Source organism: Salminus brasiliensis, chromosome 18 (assembly GCF_030463535.1).
Source record: "Salminus brasiliensis chromosome 18, fSalBra1.hap2, whole genome shotgun sequence".
Classification (NCBI taxonomy): Eukaryota; Metazoa; Chordata; class Actinopteri; order Characiformes; family Bryconidae; genus Salminus; species Salminus brasiliensis.
In genome coordinates, this window is record NC_132895.1 from 716,365 (window position 1) to 739,264 (window position 22,900).

Here is a 22,900-nt window from a genome sequence, read left to right on the forward strand (position 1 = left end):
CCAGTCTGTCTTCTCTGCCCCCAGCTCCATCTCCTCCATGACCATGGCGTCAAGCATGGCGCACTCCGCCGTGCCGGCTGTGCCCACCGCAGGCATCAACAACATCAGCAACCTGAACGGCATAGGCAGCTCTTCCATTGGCTCTTCTATGAGCTCCACTCCCTGCCCCTATGGGCCCCCTACCACCCCTTACTCCGTGTACAGGGACTCCTGCAGCTCCACTATCGCCCCCCTCAGGCTGAAGCCCAAACAGCACCCACCCTTTAGTTACAGCCCAGGCTCCTGCCAGTACAACAGCTAATACACACACATACACAAACACATATACACACCTACACACACACACACACACACACACACACTATATATACACACACACACACACACACACACACACACACACACACACACACACACACACACATACACACACAGCCTGCCAGGATGACCCAACCCAACATACTCCACTCCGACTGGAGCTGCCGCTGATGGATTATGCGGGTTTTCTGTGTTTACTGGACTTTAATATCCGTGTTTTTTGGGGATTTCAGTGTGATGAAGATGTTCCGCTGTAAATAATAATGAACAAACAGGACGGACCAAGTTACTACAGTCCAAACAGACTGACCTGAAGTGGGACTACCCCGTCCTCGTAGTGGATTCAACCTTAAAAACTTTGAAACTAAAACTTTACCAGGCCTCGCGCCGCCCGTCCAGCTTCACTCCCATTTTTATTTTATTGTTATTTTTATTTTTGTTTATTATTTGGTCATTGGTAGATGAACCGCATGCTGAGAGCAAAAAAAAATGTTTTGTACAGAAATATTAATGTAGATTAAACCCCAACAAAGCTCCAATTAGCCTCAACAAACATGAATTAAAACTGTCCTCACGTGTTTATGGAAATGTTTGAATAAAGGACAAGAAATAAACCGTTTTAGAAACACACACTTACAGTTTCACACACCACATGATGAGCTTGAAGATGAGGAACAGGTGTGAAGATGAAGAGGCTCAGTGATGCCTGAAGAGAACTCAGAACAGAGCTCAAGACGGGAAGCTGGATTCCCAACAGCACAGAAATGCTGTCAATGACTCTACGGCTGCATTGATGATAAATTAAGAGTGGTGTATTTCACAAAGCTGGAGCTCTGAGTTTAGCCAGTCAGTCTAAGACCAAATTCAAGGCTGTTCAATACGAAAAGAGCTGAGGGACATTCTGGACTGAAGGCGCTGAAGGTGAGAGAAGGATGTTAGAATATGAGAGCAATACACTTACAAAAATAAAGGTAATAGGAACCAACATCATCCTAAAGCCAAAGTGGGGCCTGTGACATACAGGCAGGGGTCTGTGATTTATTGTCTAATACCATTATAAATGGTGAGACAACCCCGTTCATCAAACATCAACAAAAGTACAACAAAGACTACAGGCCGTTTTATTTCAGCGTCTCAAGCTCTTAGCAAATGATGCTGGTTACACTCTGATTACACCACCAAAACACGCCACTTTCACAGGCAAGAATGAAGAGTACAATCTTCTGAAATGACTGTATATAAACAGTGAGTCTGAACACTACAAGCCAAAAGCCACAAGCCACACATCACTGGAGGACTCGCGCTCCCAGCAAATAAGTCTGATGCTACTAATTCAGTTCAAATCTGAACAGTTGGATCGTGTTCACAAAACCTGAGTAGTGCGATTGTGCATACGGTTGCTGGGGTACTACCTACAATCTGAACAGCTGGATTTTATTCAGAAAACGTGACTGTGATTAGACAGTTTAAGCAATTCTCAAGTCGAGTGTGATTGCTCTGGGGTTACGTGTTGGTTACTCTGCTGTTCCACATGCATAAAATTTTAACAGTTTGATTGCATTCATAAAATAAATGTGCGGGGGGGTCAGTGGAATTTTGTCTCACACAGTAAGAGGTCCCCGGCACATTTTAATGTAGATGTAGTTCTAATCCTAGAACCCTAGAAATCCTAGAACTCACACGTTCAGGCTGAGAACCATTTCTAAAAACCTTTAAGAATTTAAGAATGTGAGAATTTGAGGGTTATAGAATACAGAAAATATTCAATACTAGTGTTCACCCTTAAAATAATGCTGCTAGAAAGAGTTCTTTGAAGTAGTGCCACAGAAGAACCACTTTTGGTTCCTTAAAGAACCTTTCAAATGAAGGTTCTTTAGTGAACCATTTTTAGAAAAAGAACCTTTAAATATACCGGTGTGTCATGTAAAGGTTGTGTAAATGTCTAGAACTGTACCTCCAGTCTACCAAAAAACTCCTTGGGAAGCTTTCTTTTTAAGGCTGAGATCCATTGCTTGCAGCAGTGCTGTAGAAGAACCACTTTTGGGGCCTTGGAGAACCACTTTCAATGCAGTTCTTTGAAGAACCGCATGAGATTTGTCATGCTTCAAAGAACCTCCACATAGTGTAAATGCTGAAGGCTTTTCCTAGAATCATCCAACCAGTTTGAGAAACCTTCAGGAACGTTTGAAGGCTATTTTGGAATATTAACATACATTAGAATATGATTAATACAGTCAATCAATTGTTAAGGAATCATTTATGTTGGAAAAAAATAAAAGAACCTTTAAAGGGATTATGTATCGGGCAAAAGTTGTGAAGCTGCACATCCAGGATAGAAGATATTTGGGAAGTTTTATTTATAAGAGAGCGGAAATTGAGAACACCAGACTGAGATTAGCAGACTGTTATTATTACAACAACAGTGGAATATTAGATTATTACAACACTATAAACCAGCTGTTCCAGGTTTTAAACCCCTCAGGAATGTTCAGTGATTTGATCAGGAATGATCAGCTACAGCAGAGATGCACGGTAGATTAGTGGGAGCTGCTGTGGCTGTATTCAGGGTGGAGCGTCTGCAGAACCTGCAGGGCTTTATCTGCTTTGTCTGCTTATCAGTCATTAATGCACCTGCTATCAGAGTTAATGAGCTAATGGAGGCTTTAGTGTGAGCTGCTTTACACCCTTACCTTTACCACCAACACTGAAGTTCATTAAACCCGTTTACAACACACACACACACACACACACACACACACACACACACACACACACACACACACACACACTACAGGATTAACCTGTATATCCACAAGGCTCTCAGATGCACTTAGTAATTTAGACTCTGTTATAAAGGGTTTAATCCTCTGCAGGTCGGGTTCCTCCCACTGATGATACACTATTCAATCAGTGCGTTATTATAAACAGTACTGCAGAAATGTTTGAGCCACCTAAAGCAATATCTATCCTGGCAGTAAATACAGTTTTTCATATTTAAACTCACAGTCCTGAAGCAGATGGAAAAGTCACATAAATACAGTAGAAAGTAACTTTATTTAAAATAAAAAAGCTCATTTCATTGATAGCTGGGCTGAAGAATAGAGTTTAAATGCTTTCAGCTGATGCATGTCCCACCAGCAGTTCATCTGAGTCAGCATCATAAAGTGCTGGTCAGATAAACCAGGCTTGGGACTATAAATAATGATTGTATTAAAATTGTATCACCACCTACTGCATTAAGTGTAATTAGTATTTATTAGTAATTAGTGCAAAAAAAACACACTTTATTATCCAGGTAAAGGTAAATGATTAATAACCCCTGCAACAATCTGGAATACCACAGCAAATGATCAGCAGCAGCATACCAACCACCTGGGATACCATAGATCTAGCAACCCTCAGCTGTGAATCACTTCTTACAGCTGTACTGTCGAGGTGAAGTGCGACTTTCCAATATGTAGGTACAAACTTCTGAACTAGGATTAAACTTTACAATTTCTGAACAAAAGTATATATATATATATATATTATTATAGGGTCCCATATTGAGTCATCAATGAGGTGCAATAAACTACGTCTACAAAAGGCTTCCTCTGGTATACGACCAGACAAAGAACGATCTCAGCATTCAGATGGTTCTTTACTGAAGAAACCCTCGAGCATCATATGTCCATGTTACGCAGCTCCGAAAAGAGCCGATATATACACAGCTGGCCTAAAATGACAGGACATAATAAAATAATAATAATAATAATTAAATTATTAAAAATTATATATATATATATATATATATATATATATTATATAATTCCATAAAAACAAACAAACAAACAGATAAACAAATAAACAAAGACACTTTAAACTTCAGCTTATAGTCCCTCTGCTCTCGATCACTGAGGAGTCAAAACGCCCCTGTTCCATCACCACAGCCCCATAACACCAACACCTACACAGTGTTCTAAAAGCAGCCGGGTTCTCTAAACAGTTTATTTGGCTAAAGGGATTCAGGATAAACGCAGCTTCATAGACAGGTCTGAAAGAGAGGGATTCCACACTGGGCAATCATTGGGCAAGACTCCGATCTCTACGTTCCCCCACCTGTGTAAGCTGACTCCATGGATAAAATCATCAGCCCAATGTTGTAAACGCAAACGAGGCACAACCAGACCCATAAAAACAGAAGCAGCTCTTGTACTTATAAAAGTACTTAAAGTATTAGACTTAATCAGCTGAGGTGTTAAATCAACAAAAGGTAATTAAGCCAAATTAAAAAGAAGGAACTGTGCCTTCCCAAGGCTTGGAGTTCTGCCAGGCATCATCAAGTCAAGTCAAGTCAAATTTATTTGTATAGCGCTTTTTACAACTGTTGTCGTCACAAAGCAGCTTTACATAATTATTACTTAATAAAGAACAGAGACAGAGAAGAAAGAAGAAAGAAGAAATAACATGAAGACTCATGAGACTCCTGCTCCAGTAAAACCAGTCTGATGGTCCTCACTCAGCTTCACTCAGCTTCACTCAGCCTCTTCAGAGGAGATTAAGCTGAATCAACAATATGAAATCTGGTTTAGTCTCCAGTCAGCTGGAGAGACTGCACCAGGTCTGCCTGCACTCACCTCCTTATACGCTGCCTGCACCACCTAACCCTACCTGCACCGCCTTTACACTGCCTGCACTCACCTAACTCTACCTGCACCGCCTTTACACTGCCTGCACTCACCTAACTCTACCTGCACCGCCTTTACACTGCCTGCACTCACCTAACTCTACCTGCACCACCTAACTCTACCTGCACCACCTTTACACTGCCTGCACTCACCTAACTCTACCTGCACCACCTAACTCTACCTGCACCACCTAACTCTACCTGCACCGCCTTTACACTGCCTGCACTCACCTAACTCTACCTGCACCGCCTTTACACTGCCTGCACTCACCTAACTCTACCTGCACCGCATTTACACTGCCTGCACTCACCTAACTCTACCTGCACCACCTAACTCTACCTGCACCACCTTTACACTGCCTGCACTCACCTAACTCTACCTGCACCACCTAACTCTACCTGCACCGCCTTTACACTGCCTGCACTCACCTAACTCTACCTGCACCACCTAACTTTACCTGCACCGCCTTTACACTGCCTGCAGCACCTAACTCTACCTGTACCACCTTTACACTGCCTGCACCACCTTTACACTGCCTGCACTCACCTAACTCTACCTGCACCACCTAACTCTACCTGCACCACCTTTACACTGCCTGCACTACCTAACTCTACCTGCACCACCTAACTCTGCCTGCACTCACCTAACTCTGCCTGCACTCACCTAACTCTGCCTGCACCACCTTTACACTGCCTTTGCACTCACCTGACTTTACCTTTAGTTTACTCAACCTTCACTCCTTTTAAACCATCCACGCTCAGCTGCCTCTACCTGCCTCTGAAACGGCTGTTTTCCTCTCGTTGGATGATTCTTCTTCATGTTCAGCGATGCCCCTCCCGCTCACTCTGAAGCTCCGTCTCGAACAGCTCAGTGGAATGCTGTTTGACATTAGGTAGGAAGGGACATGCAGCGTAAACGAAAGCAGAGATAAATGGTGCTTTAATCAGAACACACAGTTCAGAACAGGCTTTGAAATACTTCCTCTTCTCCAATTAGATCTACAAAGACTTGAAAATAACCATATGTCTCCAAACACAGCATTTTCAGCATGGCCGTGTGTGTTTATATTTATGAGCATTTCATGTTCAATATGGTGAGAGTAGTTCTCTGTGTCTCTTCTATAACTTTAGATTTTTGAAAATAGAAATAACTTGTACTCGTCCTCCAGAGCAGCCCCTGCCCTGCTGGAAGGCAGCGTAGAGGAACTGAAATAATTCAGAACATCCTACAGATCAAATAACTCTTCACTGCTTACCTTTTAATGACGAAATGCTAATAAGCCCAATGAGAAGGCTGATGATAGTGCTGGAGTTGATGTTAGGGACAGAATTAGCATTAGTTAGAATGAATGTCAGTGTTAATGCTAGCACTACAGACAATGTTACAGTTAGCATTAGGGCTAGCATTAGGGCTAATGTTACAGTTCTGATTAATGTTACTGTTTAATGTTAGGATGTACGCTAGCGTTCATATGAATATTGGGGTTACTGTTAGGATTAGCATATGTGGTTCATGTTAGCATTCATGGAACCATTAGGTTAATGTTAGTGTTAAAATCCCAGCAGTGCATCGGCTTTTGGCTCACATTTAAGGCGTTTAGCAGAAGCTCTTCTCCAAAGCGACGCAAAAAAGTGCTTTGCTATTTACCCAAGAAGAACCTCAGCTAGTTTAAATAGACTAAAATTCAGAGATCCTCTAATCTGTGACTCTACTAAACACAAGACAATATGGTGAGCTCTCTGCTATTCGCCCAAGTCCTCTCAGAAGAGGAGGGTCTTCAGTCGGCTCACTGTTCCACAAAGTCGCTAGCACTTAAGCAGGGTTTTAGACTAAACGTTGCTTTATTGCTGCACGTTGTTCGTACACACTAGGTTTATAAATCTAAGTTTACATTTTACCCCCTCCTCCTTAAATAATATATTTCATTTTTTCATCCTAAAAGTATTCATTTAACACCAATATAAAATTACAGTAAAAATGGTAGAATAAATAAATAAATGAATGGATGTACAACAAGCATTACAATGTAACACTTTTAGACATAAGCTATTTTATATAATTGTGTATACAAGTATTATTATCACACTATATAGAAGTATTGGGACACCTGAAAATTGATTGTTGCGTCTGAAATTAAAAAGAGTTGATCCTGCTTCTGTTGGAGTAACTGTCTCTACTGTCCAGAGAAAACTATCTACTAGATAATGGAGGAGGAGCATTGTTGTGAGGATTTGGTGGCATTCAACGACAAGAGCGTTAGTGAGGTCAGGATGTTGAATGAACACCAACTCATCCCAAAAGTACTGGATGGAGCTCCTCCACCATCATTCCAGAGAACACAGTTCCTCCACTGCTCCACAGCTCCTCAATGCTGGGGGGCTTTATACCCCTCTAGCCCACGCCTGGCATTAGGCAGCATGGAGCCAATAGGGTCATGGTTAGATTGGATTGGTCAGATCACTGTGGCCTCATCAATAAACAGCATCACTTACAATTCACACATTCCGTCCATTTAGAAAAGAACCTGACAAACTCTCCTCTTCTGCATTTACACCCCCTGTGTTAAATATGCTGTAAAATTAATCTTACTAGATTGCCCCTAACAAGGTCAATGGAAAGTGTTGCCACAGTGTCACAGTGAGTAATCCTCGGGGTCAGTTTTTAAATCAGACATGGATTAAACTTGCTCTCGGATTAAACTGTGGAGCCGGTGGTGTTTCACCAGTAGAACATCTATTCTGTGTCAGCTGGGGCTTACACTGGGCCTGTAAAACCAGCCCCTAGAGAGAGAGAACGCAAATTAATGAAGAGGACAGGTCAGAGCCATCCACTGCTCTGGAGCATCAGCTGTGTCCAATTAAACAGGGGGCCACATCTGGATTCTGCATCTGCCAAATGTCTGAGGAGCAAACCCAGAAGCCCCGCCGGTGGCTGAGAGCGAGAGTTTGTGGTAGATTTTGAACACAACCCAAAATTAAACACATTCGAGAGAGTCAGCGACACTCCTCACAGGTTCAACAGATTCCAGCAGAACATGCTTTTGGTCATCTTCTCCTGTTCCTATAGCAACGGCCAATTTCCCCAGCAGTGAGACAGATGTTTCTCCAGATTGCCCTTGAAGACCTGTAGCATAACATGCATAGCATGTGTGTTTTCATCCTAGGTTTCTTGATGACTGAGGTGTGTGTAGAAGTTCTCGAATTCACTCCTGAATTATTATATATATATATTTCCTCTGGGTGGTGTAATAGAGCTCTGTTTTAAGCAGCAAAATTCAGCCAGGCTAAAGTACAGATACCAAACATGGTGGAGGTAGTTTTACACAAAGCTACATTCACATCAAACTGCCTTTTTGTGAATAAAAAACTTGCTCACAAGATGATCTCAATTCATTCCACTCTGATTTAAAATCAATGAACATTCAGTTGAATTAAAATAAATGTATTTATAGGAGCCCCAGTAAAGATCTGAATTCAGAGGTCAGCTAGTGATCTGCATGGGCTACATGTAGCAGGGGTCTGCGCTGGCCAGTGACAGGGGGAGGTTTTAAACAGTAAGGGTTGAACTAAAATGGTCCATCAGTCAGTAAATATGTGAACTAAAGCAGATGTGTGTGAACTCTGTGTGTATTGAGGTCAGTTTGGGGTCAGTTTGTATAGAAATAAGGTTTTATTGTGGAGCTCAGTGAGGCAGGGTTTAGGTCAGGCTACTGGAGCGAACTGACAACCGACTGCGTCCGAAAACTTTACTGAAATGTCCTCTCCTAGATTCTTCTGATCTGATACTCATGTGGATCCGCTAGCTAGTCAGCTTTGCCAGTAGATTTACTTGAGGCCATGAGATCCAGTTCAGCAGATTCAAGAAGTAAAGTATTCGCATGCAGATGAGCGAGCAGAGTCATGCAGTAAAACAGGGAATACAGCGCCCCCTATTGGTGTCTGTATTTGTATCTATTTAGGACCGATTATCTGTTTATATACTATATTTACTAATATTTTTATTAATTTACATCCCTACTATTACGCTATGTGTCTAAATGTTTGTGGACACCCCTTCTAGCGAATGCATTTAGCTACTTTGAGCACCCATTGCTGACACAGAGATATATATATATATATATATATAGACACTCTGGAGCAGATAAACATGAACCTATTGGCACTATGCTACCTAATGCCAGGCATGGGCTAGAGGGGCCCCCCTGGCTGGAATGATTTTTGGGATAATTTGGGCAGTTGGGGATAAGGTAAATATCATCAAATCCTCACAGCAATGCTCCTCCAAAGTAGAAAGTCTTCTTCTCTGGACAGTAGAGACAGTTACTCCAACAGAAGCAGGATCAGCTCTTTAATACCCCTGATTTTGGAAGAAGTGATGAATAAGCATGTGTCCCAATACTTTTGTGCATTAAGTGCATCTCAGGCTATTTGGAGCTGTATCGTGCAGAAGGAATGCCGCTGTGTCACACAAACATGAAAACCAGCTCGAGGACACTTCACACAGCAGCTCTAATCGATAAATTTAGCGAGCCGGATGCTGTTTTTGGACGGCGCTCCACAGTCATGCATGGTTTAAGTTATCTTGACCCAAAAGAAGTGAAAAGCTTCAACTGTAAGAGGGAAAAAAGGTCGTCACACAAGGAATAACACTCACATTTCAGTCATGTGGCCATTTGCCGGAGTGGAAAGCTGCAGACACTTTAATAAAGAGAGGATTAATGGCTGAATTCCTCACAGCGCAGCAGAGCTAGCACACAGTAACTCAGAAGCTAAAGGCTAAAGTGAGATTTCTGCAGATTTAAGGCTCTGTTTGTCATATCCACTGCTACTTATTTCACACGGCCCGAAAAAAAGACGCTTCTTATGGAAGATTTTCACCAGAAAATGTCGGGCTTATTGTCCAACCCCCTCCCCCCGTCTCCCGGCCGGCCTTCAGGACTGTGGAAACGTGAGCTACAGCACTAGCGCGATGGCTAACGCTGTAAACCCCGCGCTTTCTGAGGAGCCCTGTGAAGAGCGGCTGCATTAGAGCCTCTCAACGCACACTCTACACACACTCTACACACACTCTACACACACTCCACGATCGTGTTAAACACGGCGAGAGGCTTTATAAACTGCTCGGGGCCCGAGAAGCGGCGGCTCAGTGGAAGTTATTACCTTGTTATAAACATTAAACCACTCTGGATGATGGTTCATCTTCTCTGCTTGCCGAGCCACTCGAGACACGAAGCCAAGAGCCAGCAGAAAAGAAAACAGAGCGGATTTGGGCAGAGGGGGAAGAGGAACAGCTCTATTATTCTGACCTGCAGCCTCAACATGCAGCAAACACTTCATTTAACAGAACCGTGCAATCACACACACACACACACACACACACACACACACCGCCCTGCGCTGTTAGCAGCACTCGCCATGGCCACAGTCAGTCCCTGTTTAAATGTAAAGGTAAATGAGTGGGAATAAAAACATGACGGTCACTTCATTATGAGGGCAATACTGTAACACAGACCGACCTCCTGTCTAGCTGCCCTTTAGACTATGTTACTGCTAGAGACGACCATATTCTGGTATCCAAAAAAGAGGACAATGGAGACACACAGGCGTCCGTCATGGTAAAGAGATTGTGGCCGGGGGGCCTCAAGAGGCCTAAGCTGCTGGACCGTGGCTGTGTTTGTGTGTGTGTTTGTGTGTGTGTGTGTGTGTGTGTGTGTGTGTGTATGGAGGAGTTAAATAATTCATGCCGCTATATTAATTTACATTAATACATAAAGATTTACTTCTTTAAAAAACGAATAAAGAGCATTAATTATTCATTATGTATTAATTACATTGCTAAATCATCTCCTTCTATCTTGTTTCAGAGTAATAAAATATAACAACTTTGTATTTTTATGCCAATAAACAAATATAAATAAACACATGAATAAAATAATAAAAGTCACACTATGTTTATGTGCATTTGTGTTCAGATATTTTTGGAGCTGTGAGGGGAAGCAGCCTAAACAATGGCTGATGTAGACGCAGGTACATGTAAACCAAAAACACCGGTGAGAAGACGGATGTGTGGCAGATCAATGAGAAAACCCAACAATTTATATAATTAGGAAATCCCAGCCAGACGCATTTAACACATCCCAAAAGGAGCCACACTACCAAATAAACAGGAGGCCAATCACGGTCACTCAAAACCTTGTATCTCCAAAAAGGCACCTGTACAGGAGAAGGAAATCATTTTTAAAGGAAGTCAATATAAAAATATTTGATTCCAAGTCATTTCTGGGTTTTCCATTGATCTGTTTATTGAAGGTTAACCTTTTGGTTAGGTTTAACTGTACAGAACAGCAAAAATGTTCCTGGGTCAAATTGAGCTGGTGCTTGTTTAACCATCCACAACTAGAATGGTTTTCTTTATAAACATTGTCTTTAGCGCAGTTCATTTGAAACAATATTTTGTATAATCAAATTATTGTACAAATTCACTTTTTTTGTGGAACATTGTGTCTTAATAATTTTGAGAACTTGTAGCCTCTATATAAACAGGTCAGTTTCACCCGCATTAGGAGATCTTTATTTAATATTTATTTGATCTTATTTAATGATAAGATCCATCACAGCAAGGCACAACTCAGGATCACACTGGGAACAATATACAGTTTACCTGGTGTTATTGTTTTGGTGGATCAGTGTATATTTGGTAAGGTCTCACATGAAGTGTTTTCTTACAAGTAACCGGTTTACTACAACAAACAGGTGTGTAGTGAATGAAGGTCCTGAAAAATCTGCAGAAAATGTATTTAAATATATTTATTGGTTTATTAGAGGATTTAGTTTTGAACATCTCTATTACAGCTTCACGTTCTGCTGCAGACCTCACAGGGCCTAAACCCGTTCCACCCCGACCCTACAGGGCCTAAACCCGTTCCACCCCGAACCCTACAGGGCCTAAACCCGCTCCACCCCGACCCAACAGGGCCTAAACCCGTTCCACACAGACCCCACAGAGCCTAAACCCATTCCACCCGACCCCACAGGACCTAAACCAGTTCCACACAGACCCCACAGGGCCTAAACCCATTCCGCACTGACCCCACAGGGCCTAAACCCATTCGGCACAGACCCTACAGGGCCTAAACCAGTTCCGCACAGACCCCACAGGGCCTAAACCCGTTCCACCCGACCCTACAGGGCCTAAACCCATTCCACTCAACCCCACAGGGCCTAAACCAGTTCCACACAGACCCCACAGGGCCTAAACCCATTCCGCACTGACCCCACAGGGCCTAAACCCGTTCGGCACAGACCCTACAGGGCCTAAACCAGTTCCGCACAGACCCCACAGGGCCTAAACCCGTTCCACCCGACCCTACAGGGCCTAAACCCGTTCCGCCCAGACCCCACAGGGCCTAAACCCGTTCCGCCCAGACCCCACAGGGCCTAAACCCGTTCCGCCCCGACCCTACAGGGCCTAAAGCCGTTCCACACCGACCCCACAGGGCCTAAACCCGTTCTGCATAGACCCCACAGGGCCTAAACCCGTTCCACACAGACCCCACAGGACCTAAACCCGTTCTGCATAGACCCCACAGGGCCTAAACCCGTGCCACACTCTTTAGTGAGCCAGCTACGAAAAAGTCATTTCAGAAGATCATGTTGGCCTACGCTCTTTAAAAAAAGGGGGTAGAGGAAAACTCTGAGGGGAATACCCACACACTCACACACGTGCTCCAATCAGAGGCCATTTACAGCGTGATTATGTGTATTCTAATTACACACAAAGAGACAAAATCCCTCCCTCGCCGTGTTCACGGAGCAAAGAGAGCTCCAGCTATTTCAGAGCAATTTCCCACTGCAATCTCAATTAAGCCTCTAAATACTTCCTTGGATAATTAGATCAACTGAACAGCCATTGTACACCACCCGTCTCCGCCGGCCTGTCCACCTTTCTGCCACAAAGACGCAGCAGCACTCACGGCAGGAAATTGCTGGCAGCCTTTAGTGTGTTCTAACCAATTTCCAACACATGATGTAACACGATCAGAAACACGATCAGATTGGCTATCAGGGAAACCATCGTGCAATCAATTTAAAATAATTGTCAGATTCCTGCAACTCGACCCTGTGGCCAATTAGAGCGAGCCGTCTGCTCTTTCTCAGCTTTCATTAAGGACATTGGATTTAACCTTATTAAATAACAGGTCCGGGTCACTGTTGGCTAAACATTTCCTTTGTCCCACACACACTCAGCCTGTCGGAGAAAGTGTGAACTGCGCAGACTAGACTAGTCAAGTCTGATTTACACTTTTAGAAACACCTTCAGACATTTTATAGTTTGACTATCTGTGATTCCTTTAAAGATCCGGCTGACGGCCCATCCGTTTGTCCATCTATATCCATCCATCAGCCCATCAAGCTAGCTGCCCATCCGTCCATCCATCCATCCGGCCGTCCGTCCATCTATATGTGAAGCTACCTGTCTGTGGATCCATCTATCCTTCTGTATGGCTGTCCATCTCTCTGTTTAACAAGCTAGCTATCTGTCGATCAATCCATTCACTTTATTATTATTATGAATAAATAATTAGTCATAAACTTGTAAATAATCTGTAAATAATATTGTTTGTTTTTTATTTATATTATTTATTTTGTGTATATAGTGGTAATTTATCTACATTTTTGCATCTGAGTGTCTTGCTATCTCTTTCTTCTGTGACACTGAGAATTTCCCCACTGTGGGACTAATAAAGGACTATCTTATCTTAACCTATATGAACAGAGTTATTCAATATCTGAATGAAATCACCGGCTTACTTACTAGGACCTAGGATGATACATCATGTTGAGCAGGCTAATGCTGAAGAAATGCTGAAGCTCTTTTATCAGAACCCTCCATTTAATTCTGATGAACAGAATTAAACAGAAAACAGCTCAATCCTATTGATTATTATTAAGAGATGGTGGTCAGAATACTTCTGGACATTTTAACTAGTTTTAAGTTGTTTATTTCTATTTCAGTGCTAATACAGGTTTGTACAGTACAATGAAACACTGGCTCAACACGTCTCCAGTGCAGTGAAAGTTAAGCACACGGTACAGTAGAGGCATAAATACTAATATGTGCAACTGTGTGCATGAAGGCTGGGTGATTAAGCTGATTAACCTAACCTGTGTGTGTAAATGAAGAGTAAACCAGGGGATTCAGGTGTGTGTGCTGAGGTAGACCAGTCTGGTGTTATAGAAGCATCGTATACAGTGTTTGCTGCTATACTCAGTATACAGAGTGCATCATCAGTGCACAGCTTAGTTACAGTAGAGGGATCCAGTTGAAGTACAGACAGTCCCTGGACTATTGAATGGAGTGGAATTGTGTTATTCTATTGGCAGACATATTAAAATGCCAGTTAAGAACTTCAAAGGGCAGTAATTAGTTGAATCAGGTGGGTGGATTAGTGTTAGATAGATATTTAGATTTATGGTAATTGCACTCATAAAGATCAGAGTTTCTGTAGCTCCAGTGTTGATCACTGACTGATCTTGGTGGAGAGTCTGATTGTATGTGAGGGGTCTGTTACTGATTTACCTCTTAACTCACACTGGCTGTGTCCCAATTGCTACACTACACAACATTTCTGTAAGGTATAGAGCGTAGCTAATCTTAGGAGTGCGGGTTTGGCAGGTTAGTACACTGAATATTAACATTCTAACCTGTTTTGTAACAGGAAGTGATGAAGCGTCTCCTGCTGCTGTCAGCTGCCATTTCTTTCCAGATGTCAGTACCTCCTCTTTTTTGTTTCGCATTGCATTGTGGGATAACCAGACAGTTATAAGCATTTACATTAAATTTAAGGCAAGAAAACTCCCTTAGCTAGTTTGTAGAGACTAGGAATCTAAGCTTAAATACTACTAAAGCATGTATTGTGGATATGAGTATACTCAACTTCATCTACACTGCATACTACATACTCAAAAACTAGTTAGTAACACTAATTAGTACGCAATTGGGACACACCCCATATTACTGCGCTGAAGTGCAGGACTTTAACCCCTGCCTTTGACCCACAATAAAAACAGGTCAAGGCCCATCGTCCTGCAGGTTTGTTTTGTTTACCTCCAGCGTGTGGCGCTCCAATCGCTGGGCCGAGCAACTCACTCTCCAGTCTGTCAGGAGTGGGTTAATTTAACCTGACACACCGCAGGCTTTCAGCTCAATAATCAGAAACACCCGGCACACACCGCTTCCCTCCACGCCACTTTAGGGGCATTTGGGGCTATTACAGTGATTGTTCTGAAGCTGTGGACGAGGTGGTTTGGCCGCTGGAGCGCCATTCCCCCGCACTGAAACACGGCCCCAGTTTCAAACACATGTCTGTTATTTACAGATCGTTTTTCGGTGAAGCTTAAGGACACCCGCCCTCAACACACACACACACACACACACACACACACACACACACACACACACACACACACACACACACACACACACACCCCTGCATGATTATCATCCAACATTACTCAGACTGATTCAGTGATTCTTCATAAGTGCACAGAAAACACTGCAGCCCTTTACACAGACGCTCCTTTAGCATAATACTATAAAAGTTGTGCAGAGTAATTGTATGTAAGTGAGGGAATGTAAATGCTATAACTTCCCCCATAGGTGCGGTTAACTGTACCAGACAAAGGGGGCGCTGTTACAGTCAGTAAACAGTCTGGTAAATCCATACAAACACTATTTATTCAATAGCGGAGGGGTCCCTTATTGTTTACTTCGGGGGATCTTAGTCATGATACTGCTGTGTGAAACTACCTCCACCATGTTTGGAAGCTGTACTTTAGCCTGAAACCATGAGGAAAAGGACTTCTGAGTTTTATATGGAATGATAATGATGATGATGATTATGATGGTAAAATAGTGGAGAATCTCAATTAATCCAGTTCTCTTTAGGGACTACTTTCTGTAGCTGCACTACACCCTGCAGCATGTATCCCTCCACCATTTTAATGATCTGATTTTAAAAGCAGGTTCTAGAGCCGAGCTCTTCTCAGAACTCTGGTAGAACAGTGTCTCAGGCATCAGGCAGCGTCTTCATCACCATTAGGTGAAGAACTTTCTGTGAGGAGCTTTTAGTAGAGCTTCAGACGTCTGCTCCCCTTCACCTCCACTGTAGAACCACAGCTCTGACTGGGGGAGCTTATCTAGAACCTCCACTGTAGAACTCCAGCTCTGACTGGGGGAGCTTATCTAGAACCTCCACTGTAGAACATCTCTGACTTTGTCAGAGATTTTTACTCAGATGAACTTTGTTTAAATCTAAACTGTTTGATTGTGTAGAGAATAGAGACATCAGTGGAATTTCCCAACGAGATGGTTTAGGTCAGACTTTGAGGTCAGTGAGGGTTTTTTTACCATACAGAAATATCACAGGTAGCTTTCAGACTGAACATCGATTAGAGTCAATTAGCAGCTCCAGAAACAGTCAGTCAAAACCAGACCTGATAACCCATACCTCATAAACCAAACCCCAAGCAGAAGCTTTACGTTTTATAGATAGTATATACATTTCTGCACCTTTAGATCTTCTACAGGAAACCATCAACATAAAAAGCGTGACTAAAATGGCTTGACAACGTGCATTTTTGTTTGTCCAAATAAAGAGTTAGTTTTGCATGTCTTTCATTCTGAGCATTTACCTAAACTGAATAAACCTGAATGAATCCACCTGTTCCAACATGAAGTCATATTTTTAGGCCACTGAATCAGCTTTTAACGTGTCCACACCTGATGAGTAATAATCTTGTGCTCTGAAAGAAATCTAGGTAATCAAAAACACCAACTTAAAATGACTTCATGTGGTAGCAGGTAATTTAGCTGGCTGTTTTAAACTCCAATAAATGAAACTGTACAATTTACAGTTTATTTAAAATTAGCTAAAGCAATTTTTATATCAATTCAAATCTGAAAACATGCTTTCTCCACCCTTTTTATTAAATTAAATCAAGGTTTGTCACATACATGTTCAAACACAGTATATACACACACACACAACATGCTATCTATTGTAAATCAATACGATTAAATATAAACAAGAAAGATAAAAAAATTAAATGCACAAAAATATACAGAGAAATAAAATAAAATAAAAAACACAGAATAGAATTGCAATATACAATGTCCAAATGTTTGTGGACACCCCTTCTAATGAGTGCATTCAGCTACTTTAAGTTGCACCCACAGCTTGTCTAGTCCCTCTAGAGAAGTACTGACTCTCTAGAGCAGATAAACATGAACCTATTGGCACCATACCTAACACAAGGTGTGGCCTAGCGGCATATAAAGCTGCACAAATCAACACTCGAGTCTAACATGCTGACCTCACTACCACTCTTGTGGCTAAATACAATCATGTCCTCACAGCAAAGCTCCAAAATCTAGTAGAAAGTCTTCTTCCCTGGACAGTAGACACCCCAATACCCCAACAAAAGCAGGATAAACTATTTTAATACCCTTGATTTCAGTGCAAATAACAAATGATTAAGTGTTCCATGATTTTGTCCATATAGTATACTTTATATCCATTCTAAAAACTTCATAGCATAAGAGAGAAAATGGCTACACAATAAAACATGAAAACCTAATAGATGACTGTGCTCCTCAGACATTGAGAAGAGTACATGTCAATAATACTCTCTTGGTCAAATTCCAATTAAAGAAATGAGGCAGTATAGAGTTGAGAGTTTGATTTCCATATGTCCACATTCCATAAATCTTAACCACACACAATTACAGGCACCAGAGCACTGAAATGCTATACAGAGTAATTTAACCAGCGAATATTTGGAGGCATTTCAACAGCTGCTGTTCCAACATGGATACATGAGTGTACAGAAATGACTTGTCTCAACATGATCCCCAGACTGTATATCCATTCTTCTCAAAACACCAGTGCTGCTCTGGACGCTCCACTGGACATACTTAAACAACTCTAGATTCAGTGTTTTTCTTTGCTGTGTAATTTAAATGTAATAGTTAGATGTTCTCATTACACCATACATTCAACAAGCATCTTAACAGCCCTTCTAATGATGGCGTTCAGCTACTTTAAAGGGCTTTAAGCTGGTTTGGAGTGATGGAGCTCCGTCCAATACCTGTGCAGCTGACCACAAAGAAAAGGCCTTCTGAGGCATGTTTGGAGGAGTAAAGGTGAGGTATTTAACCCAAAAACCCTGAAACTGTTTGATGAAAGACTATTTCAGAATCCTTCAGCAGAACCTCAAACCAGCAGCTAGATGGCCGAATCTTGAATAATTGAACACACACATAGGGGCTTTTTGGAATGGCCTTCCTAATGTCCTGATCCCATCGCTATCAAAAATAGTGTAGACTGTGTTTAAAAGTTGGGTCTGTGCCAGAAAACCAATAAATTTAAGTATCCGACTAGAATCCAGCAGAACCTTGTTAATGGATACCAAAAAGCTTCTTATATCTTGCTAAGAGACATTTAAGCAAATATTAGGTGTTCTGTATGGATAGTGTTGTCCTTGTATGTTTAATGTTGACACATGTCCACATTTTTTTTGTTGTTTTAAGTAAAATGTATGAAATGAAAAGTTATTCAAATTTATGAGAGTGTTATACAATTAATGAAAGTATCCCAACCTAACTCAATTAAAGAGCTGAAACTGTACTATAGTGAAGGTATGGTACCGTATCTCAATCTAACTCAATTAAAGAGCTGAAACTGTACTATAGTGAAAGTATGGTACCGTATCCCAATCTAACTCAATTAAAGAGCTGAAACTGTACTATAGTGAAAGTATGGTACTGTATCCCAATCTAACTCAATTAAAGAGCTGAAACTGTACTATAGTGAAAGTATGGTACCGTATCCCAATCTAACTCAATAAAGAGCTGAAACTGTACTATAGTGAAAGTATGGTACTGTATCCTAATCTAACTCAATTAAAGAGCTGAAACTGTACTATAGTGAAAGTATGGTACTGTATCCCAATCTAACTCAATTAAAGAGCTGAAACTGTACTATAGTGAAAGTATGGTACTGTATCCCAATCTAACTCAATTAAAGAGCTGAAACTGTACTATAGTGAAAGTACGGTACTGTATCCTTATCTAACTCAATTAAAGAGCTGAAACTGTACTATAGTGAAAGTATGGTACTGTATCCCAATCTAACTCAATTAAAGAGCTGAAACTGTACTATAGTGAAAGTATGGTACTGTATCCCAATCTAACTCAATTAAAGAGCAGAAACTGTACTATAGTGAAAGTATGGTACTGTATCCCAATCTAACTCAATTAAAGAGCTGAAACTGTACTATAGTGAAAGTATGGTACTGTATCTCAATCTAACTCAATTAAAGAGCTGAAACTGTACTATAGTGAAAGTATGGTACTGTACCTTAATCTAACTCAATTAAAGAGCTGAAACTGTACTATAGTGAAAGTATGGTACTGTATCCTAATCTAACTCAATTAAAGAGCTGAAACTGTAATATAGTGAAAGTATGGTATATGTTCATGTCTTATGTTTTCATTTTTCTGTCTTTTACAAATTATGTAAAGCTGCTTTGTGACGACAACAGTGGTGAAAAACTATACAAATAAATTTTACTTCACTAGATCAGACTCAGATTATAAGTTTTAGTGCTGGGAAATAAATAATTATTACTCTTGTTATTATTCTAATATGTATCCACACACGTCTCCCCCACTAATCAGCTCTATCAGTAAAAGCACTGCAACATAATCTGTATAATGTGAGCTGATACACTCAGACATTCCCATCATTCTCTACAGCAGAGCGTACTCACTCTCTCTATTGTGTCCCAATCAGAGGGAATACACAAAACACACAACAAGGAAAAACATCTGTTACAAACCAGTGACAAACAAAAACAGACAAGAGACAGACACACACACAGAGAGAGAGAGAGACAGAGAGAGAGAGAGAGAGAGAGAGAGAGAGACAGAGAGAGAGAGAGAGACAGAGAGACAGAGAGAGAGAGAGAGACAGAGAGAGAGAGAGAGAGACAGAGAGACAGAGAGAGAGAGAAACATATGGAATAGTTGGAGTTTTAGTGGTTTGCTCAGACAGATGAAACGGGTTAAGGATCTGATTGTTTGTGAAAGAAATGATTTTGATCGAAACCTCAACTGCAGCCCAGCAGAGCTCTGCTCCCCGTCAGAGTGATGAAGACTGACACCACGGGGGGAAGACGAGACTGAGTGTGTGTGTGTGTGTGTGTGTGTGTGTGTGTGTGTGTGTGTGTTTCTGCCATCTCATTTCACTCACACACATAAAAAGCCTGTAAATACATGGTGAAAACTCAGCAGTGCAGAGTGGAGTAAACTACATCAGCTCACTTTTGCTCCAAAATAAAATTCTGAGGTTTGCTTTATTGTTTTTATTGTAGATAAATACACTGTCCAAATGTTTGTGGACACCCCTTCTAATGAATGCATTCAGCTACTTTAAGTTGCACCCATTGCTGCAAATGCACACACACAGCTTGTCTAGTCCCTGTAGAGAAGAAGTACTGCCAATAGAATAGGACTCTCTGGAGCAGATCAACATCATGACCCTATTGGCTCCATGCTGCCTAATGCCAGGCGTGGGCTAGAGGGGTATAAAGCCCCCCAGCATTGAGGAGCTGTGGAGCAGTGGAAGAACTGAAGAATCCTCCTCTGAGAGTACTTGGGCGAATAGCAGAGTGGTCACCTTACTGACTTGTGTTTAGAAGAGTCTAAGATTAGAGGTATCTTTAAATTATTAGACTATTTAAACTAGCTGAGGTTTTTCTCGGGTAAATAGCAAAGCACTTTTGTAAGTCGCTCTGGAGAAGAGCGTCTGCTAAATGCCTTAAATGTAAATGTAAGAACTGTGCTCTCTCAAATGATGGTGAAGGAGCTCCATCCAGTACTTTTATGGTGAGTTGGGGATGAGGAGGTGGAGTGATGATCATCATCTAACATCCTGACCTCATTAACACTCTTATTAATGAATGCAATCAAATCCTCACAGCAGTGCTCCTCCAATATCTAGTAGACAATCTTCCCTTCACAGTAGAGACAGTTACTCCAACAAAAGCAGGGTACACAGGATACAGTGAATAACCAGGGGAAAACAGTGAAGAAGAAACAGTGAATGACCAGGTGTCCCAATACTTTTGTCCATATAGTGTAGTTCCACTAGTTCAAGTTGTATTTGTCATGTGTGTACACAGAGTTCTACATAGGACAACTACCCTGCTAATAAAGTCAGCAGGGCCACACCATCTTTGTGATGTCACAACAGTTACACCATCATCATGAGGTCATAAGCATCATGCCAGTATGGTGATGTCAGGGTCATTGAGACATTATTGTGATGTCAGCAAGGTCATGACATCATTTCAATGATGTTGAGATCAGCATCATGCAGGCATTGTGACATCAGCAGTCATGTTACAAACATCATCAATGTGCGGTAATAAGCACCATGCCAGTATTGTGATGTCATCTGCATTATGAGGTCATTAGTGTCACACTATCATCGTGAGGTCATTAGTGTCACACCATGCCAGCATTGTGGTGTCAATATCATAGGCATTGAAACATCATTGTGACATCAGCAGGGTGATGTCACCATGGTTACACTATCATCAGCATTATGCCAGCACTGTCATGTCAGCAGGGTCATGCAGTCATTGTGATGTCTTCAGCATGGTCACTTAAGACCACGAAGAGGTTGCATGTTAAGTGTATAGACAGATGCGAGGAGGTGGGGCTTAAAGATTAAACAGACTTAATAGACCTTAATAGATCACCTGTTCAAAAGTGTAACTGTAACGAAATCCAAACGTTTACTATATTAAAGTAATGTAATATCTGATTACTTTCAGTTACTTTTAAATTACGTCATATATTTTAATTAAGTCATTTATTTAAATAAAGTTTTATTTATACATTATAATTAAAGGGTTCTGTGTGTCTACACCAAATACCAAACCAGCTAAAACCACCACATTAAACACCCCCCAGCCAATAAATTACATATACCATCACTGCTGGAGCAACTTCACGTAGAAAGAAACATAATAGGCTACAAGTTAAATGATTTTAATCCAGGTATTCTGAATTATTTCTATTGGTTCATTCATCATGAAATGTTCAAAATTCTAAAATGATCTAAACTGGTTTATGCTGGCTGGGTTTTTTTCTGGACCACTGGCTTTTTTACACTATGTGAGACACTAAAAAATAAAAAAGTCAGAATGGAGTATTAGAGTATTTCACCTTTAATAGTTTCTTTATATGGGAGTGGAGTGTTCTGCAGCTGAGGGAATATTCACTGCTGGATGGCAGAGTTTACTCTGAGTGATATTCTTTCCCTTTTCCTTTTAAAAAGCAAGTTCCTTCTCCAAATCTCCAGGAGTGAACAGCCTAGCAGGAAATGCAAGCTTAAGATTCCCCACCGGGGGCACTGTCACACTCAACTCCCTCCCTGTGTGTCTTTTACAAAAAAGAAATCTCCCTCGATTTAGATCACAAGAGAAGTGATCCTGCTGAGGCTGTGATGTAATCCTGTCAGTAATCACCCTATTTTTAAAATGTATCCAATCTATATTCTTACCTTTTCACTGTAATGGATTCACAAATTATTTTTTGTATACCCGATAACATAATGCTGCTACATGTATTTCAATAACACCCCCAAAAATGTGCACACAGAACGTAGAAGCAAACACTGGTATGAAGTCAGTGTACAATCTTTTTTTGCATTTTACACATCCAATAACCACAAAGACAAAACACCACAGTTTCACCCAAAACTCCGTCAAACAGCAAAGACCAGGCTAGAGTTCACAGCTGTGTTTTTTTATTAAGGTTTTGCTTCACAGTGTTTTCAGGGTGAG

The 22,900-nt window shown here is 41.3% G+C and overlaps 1 protein-coding gene across 1 annotated transcript in view; it reads left to right on the plus strand.

Moving 5' to 3' along the window:
• pitx1 (paired-like homeodomain 1) overlaps window positions 1–301 on the plus strand; it is a 7,878-nt gene extending 7,577 nt beyond the window's left edge. The window contains exon 3 of the mRNA XM_072661946.1: window positions 1–301. This exon is cut by the window's left edge and continues 224 nt beyond it. Coding sequence (XP_072518047.1) covers window positions 1–301 — 301 coding nt within the window.
• Window positions 302–22,900: the final 22,599 nt, after the last annotated feature.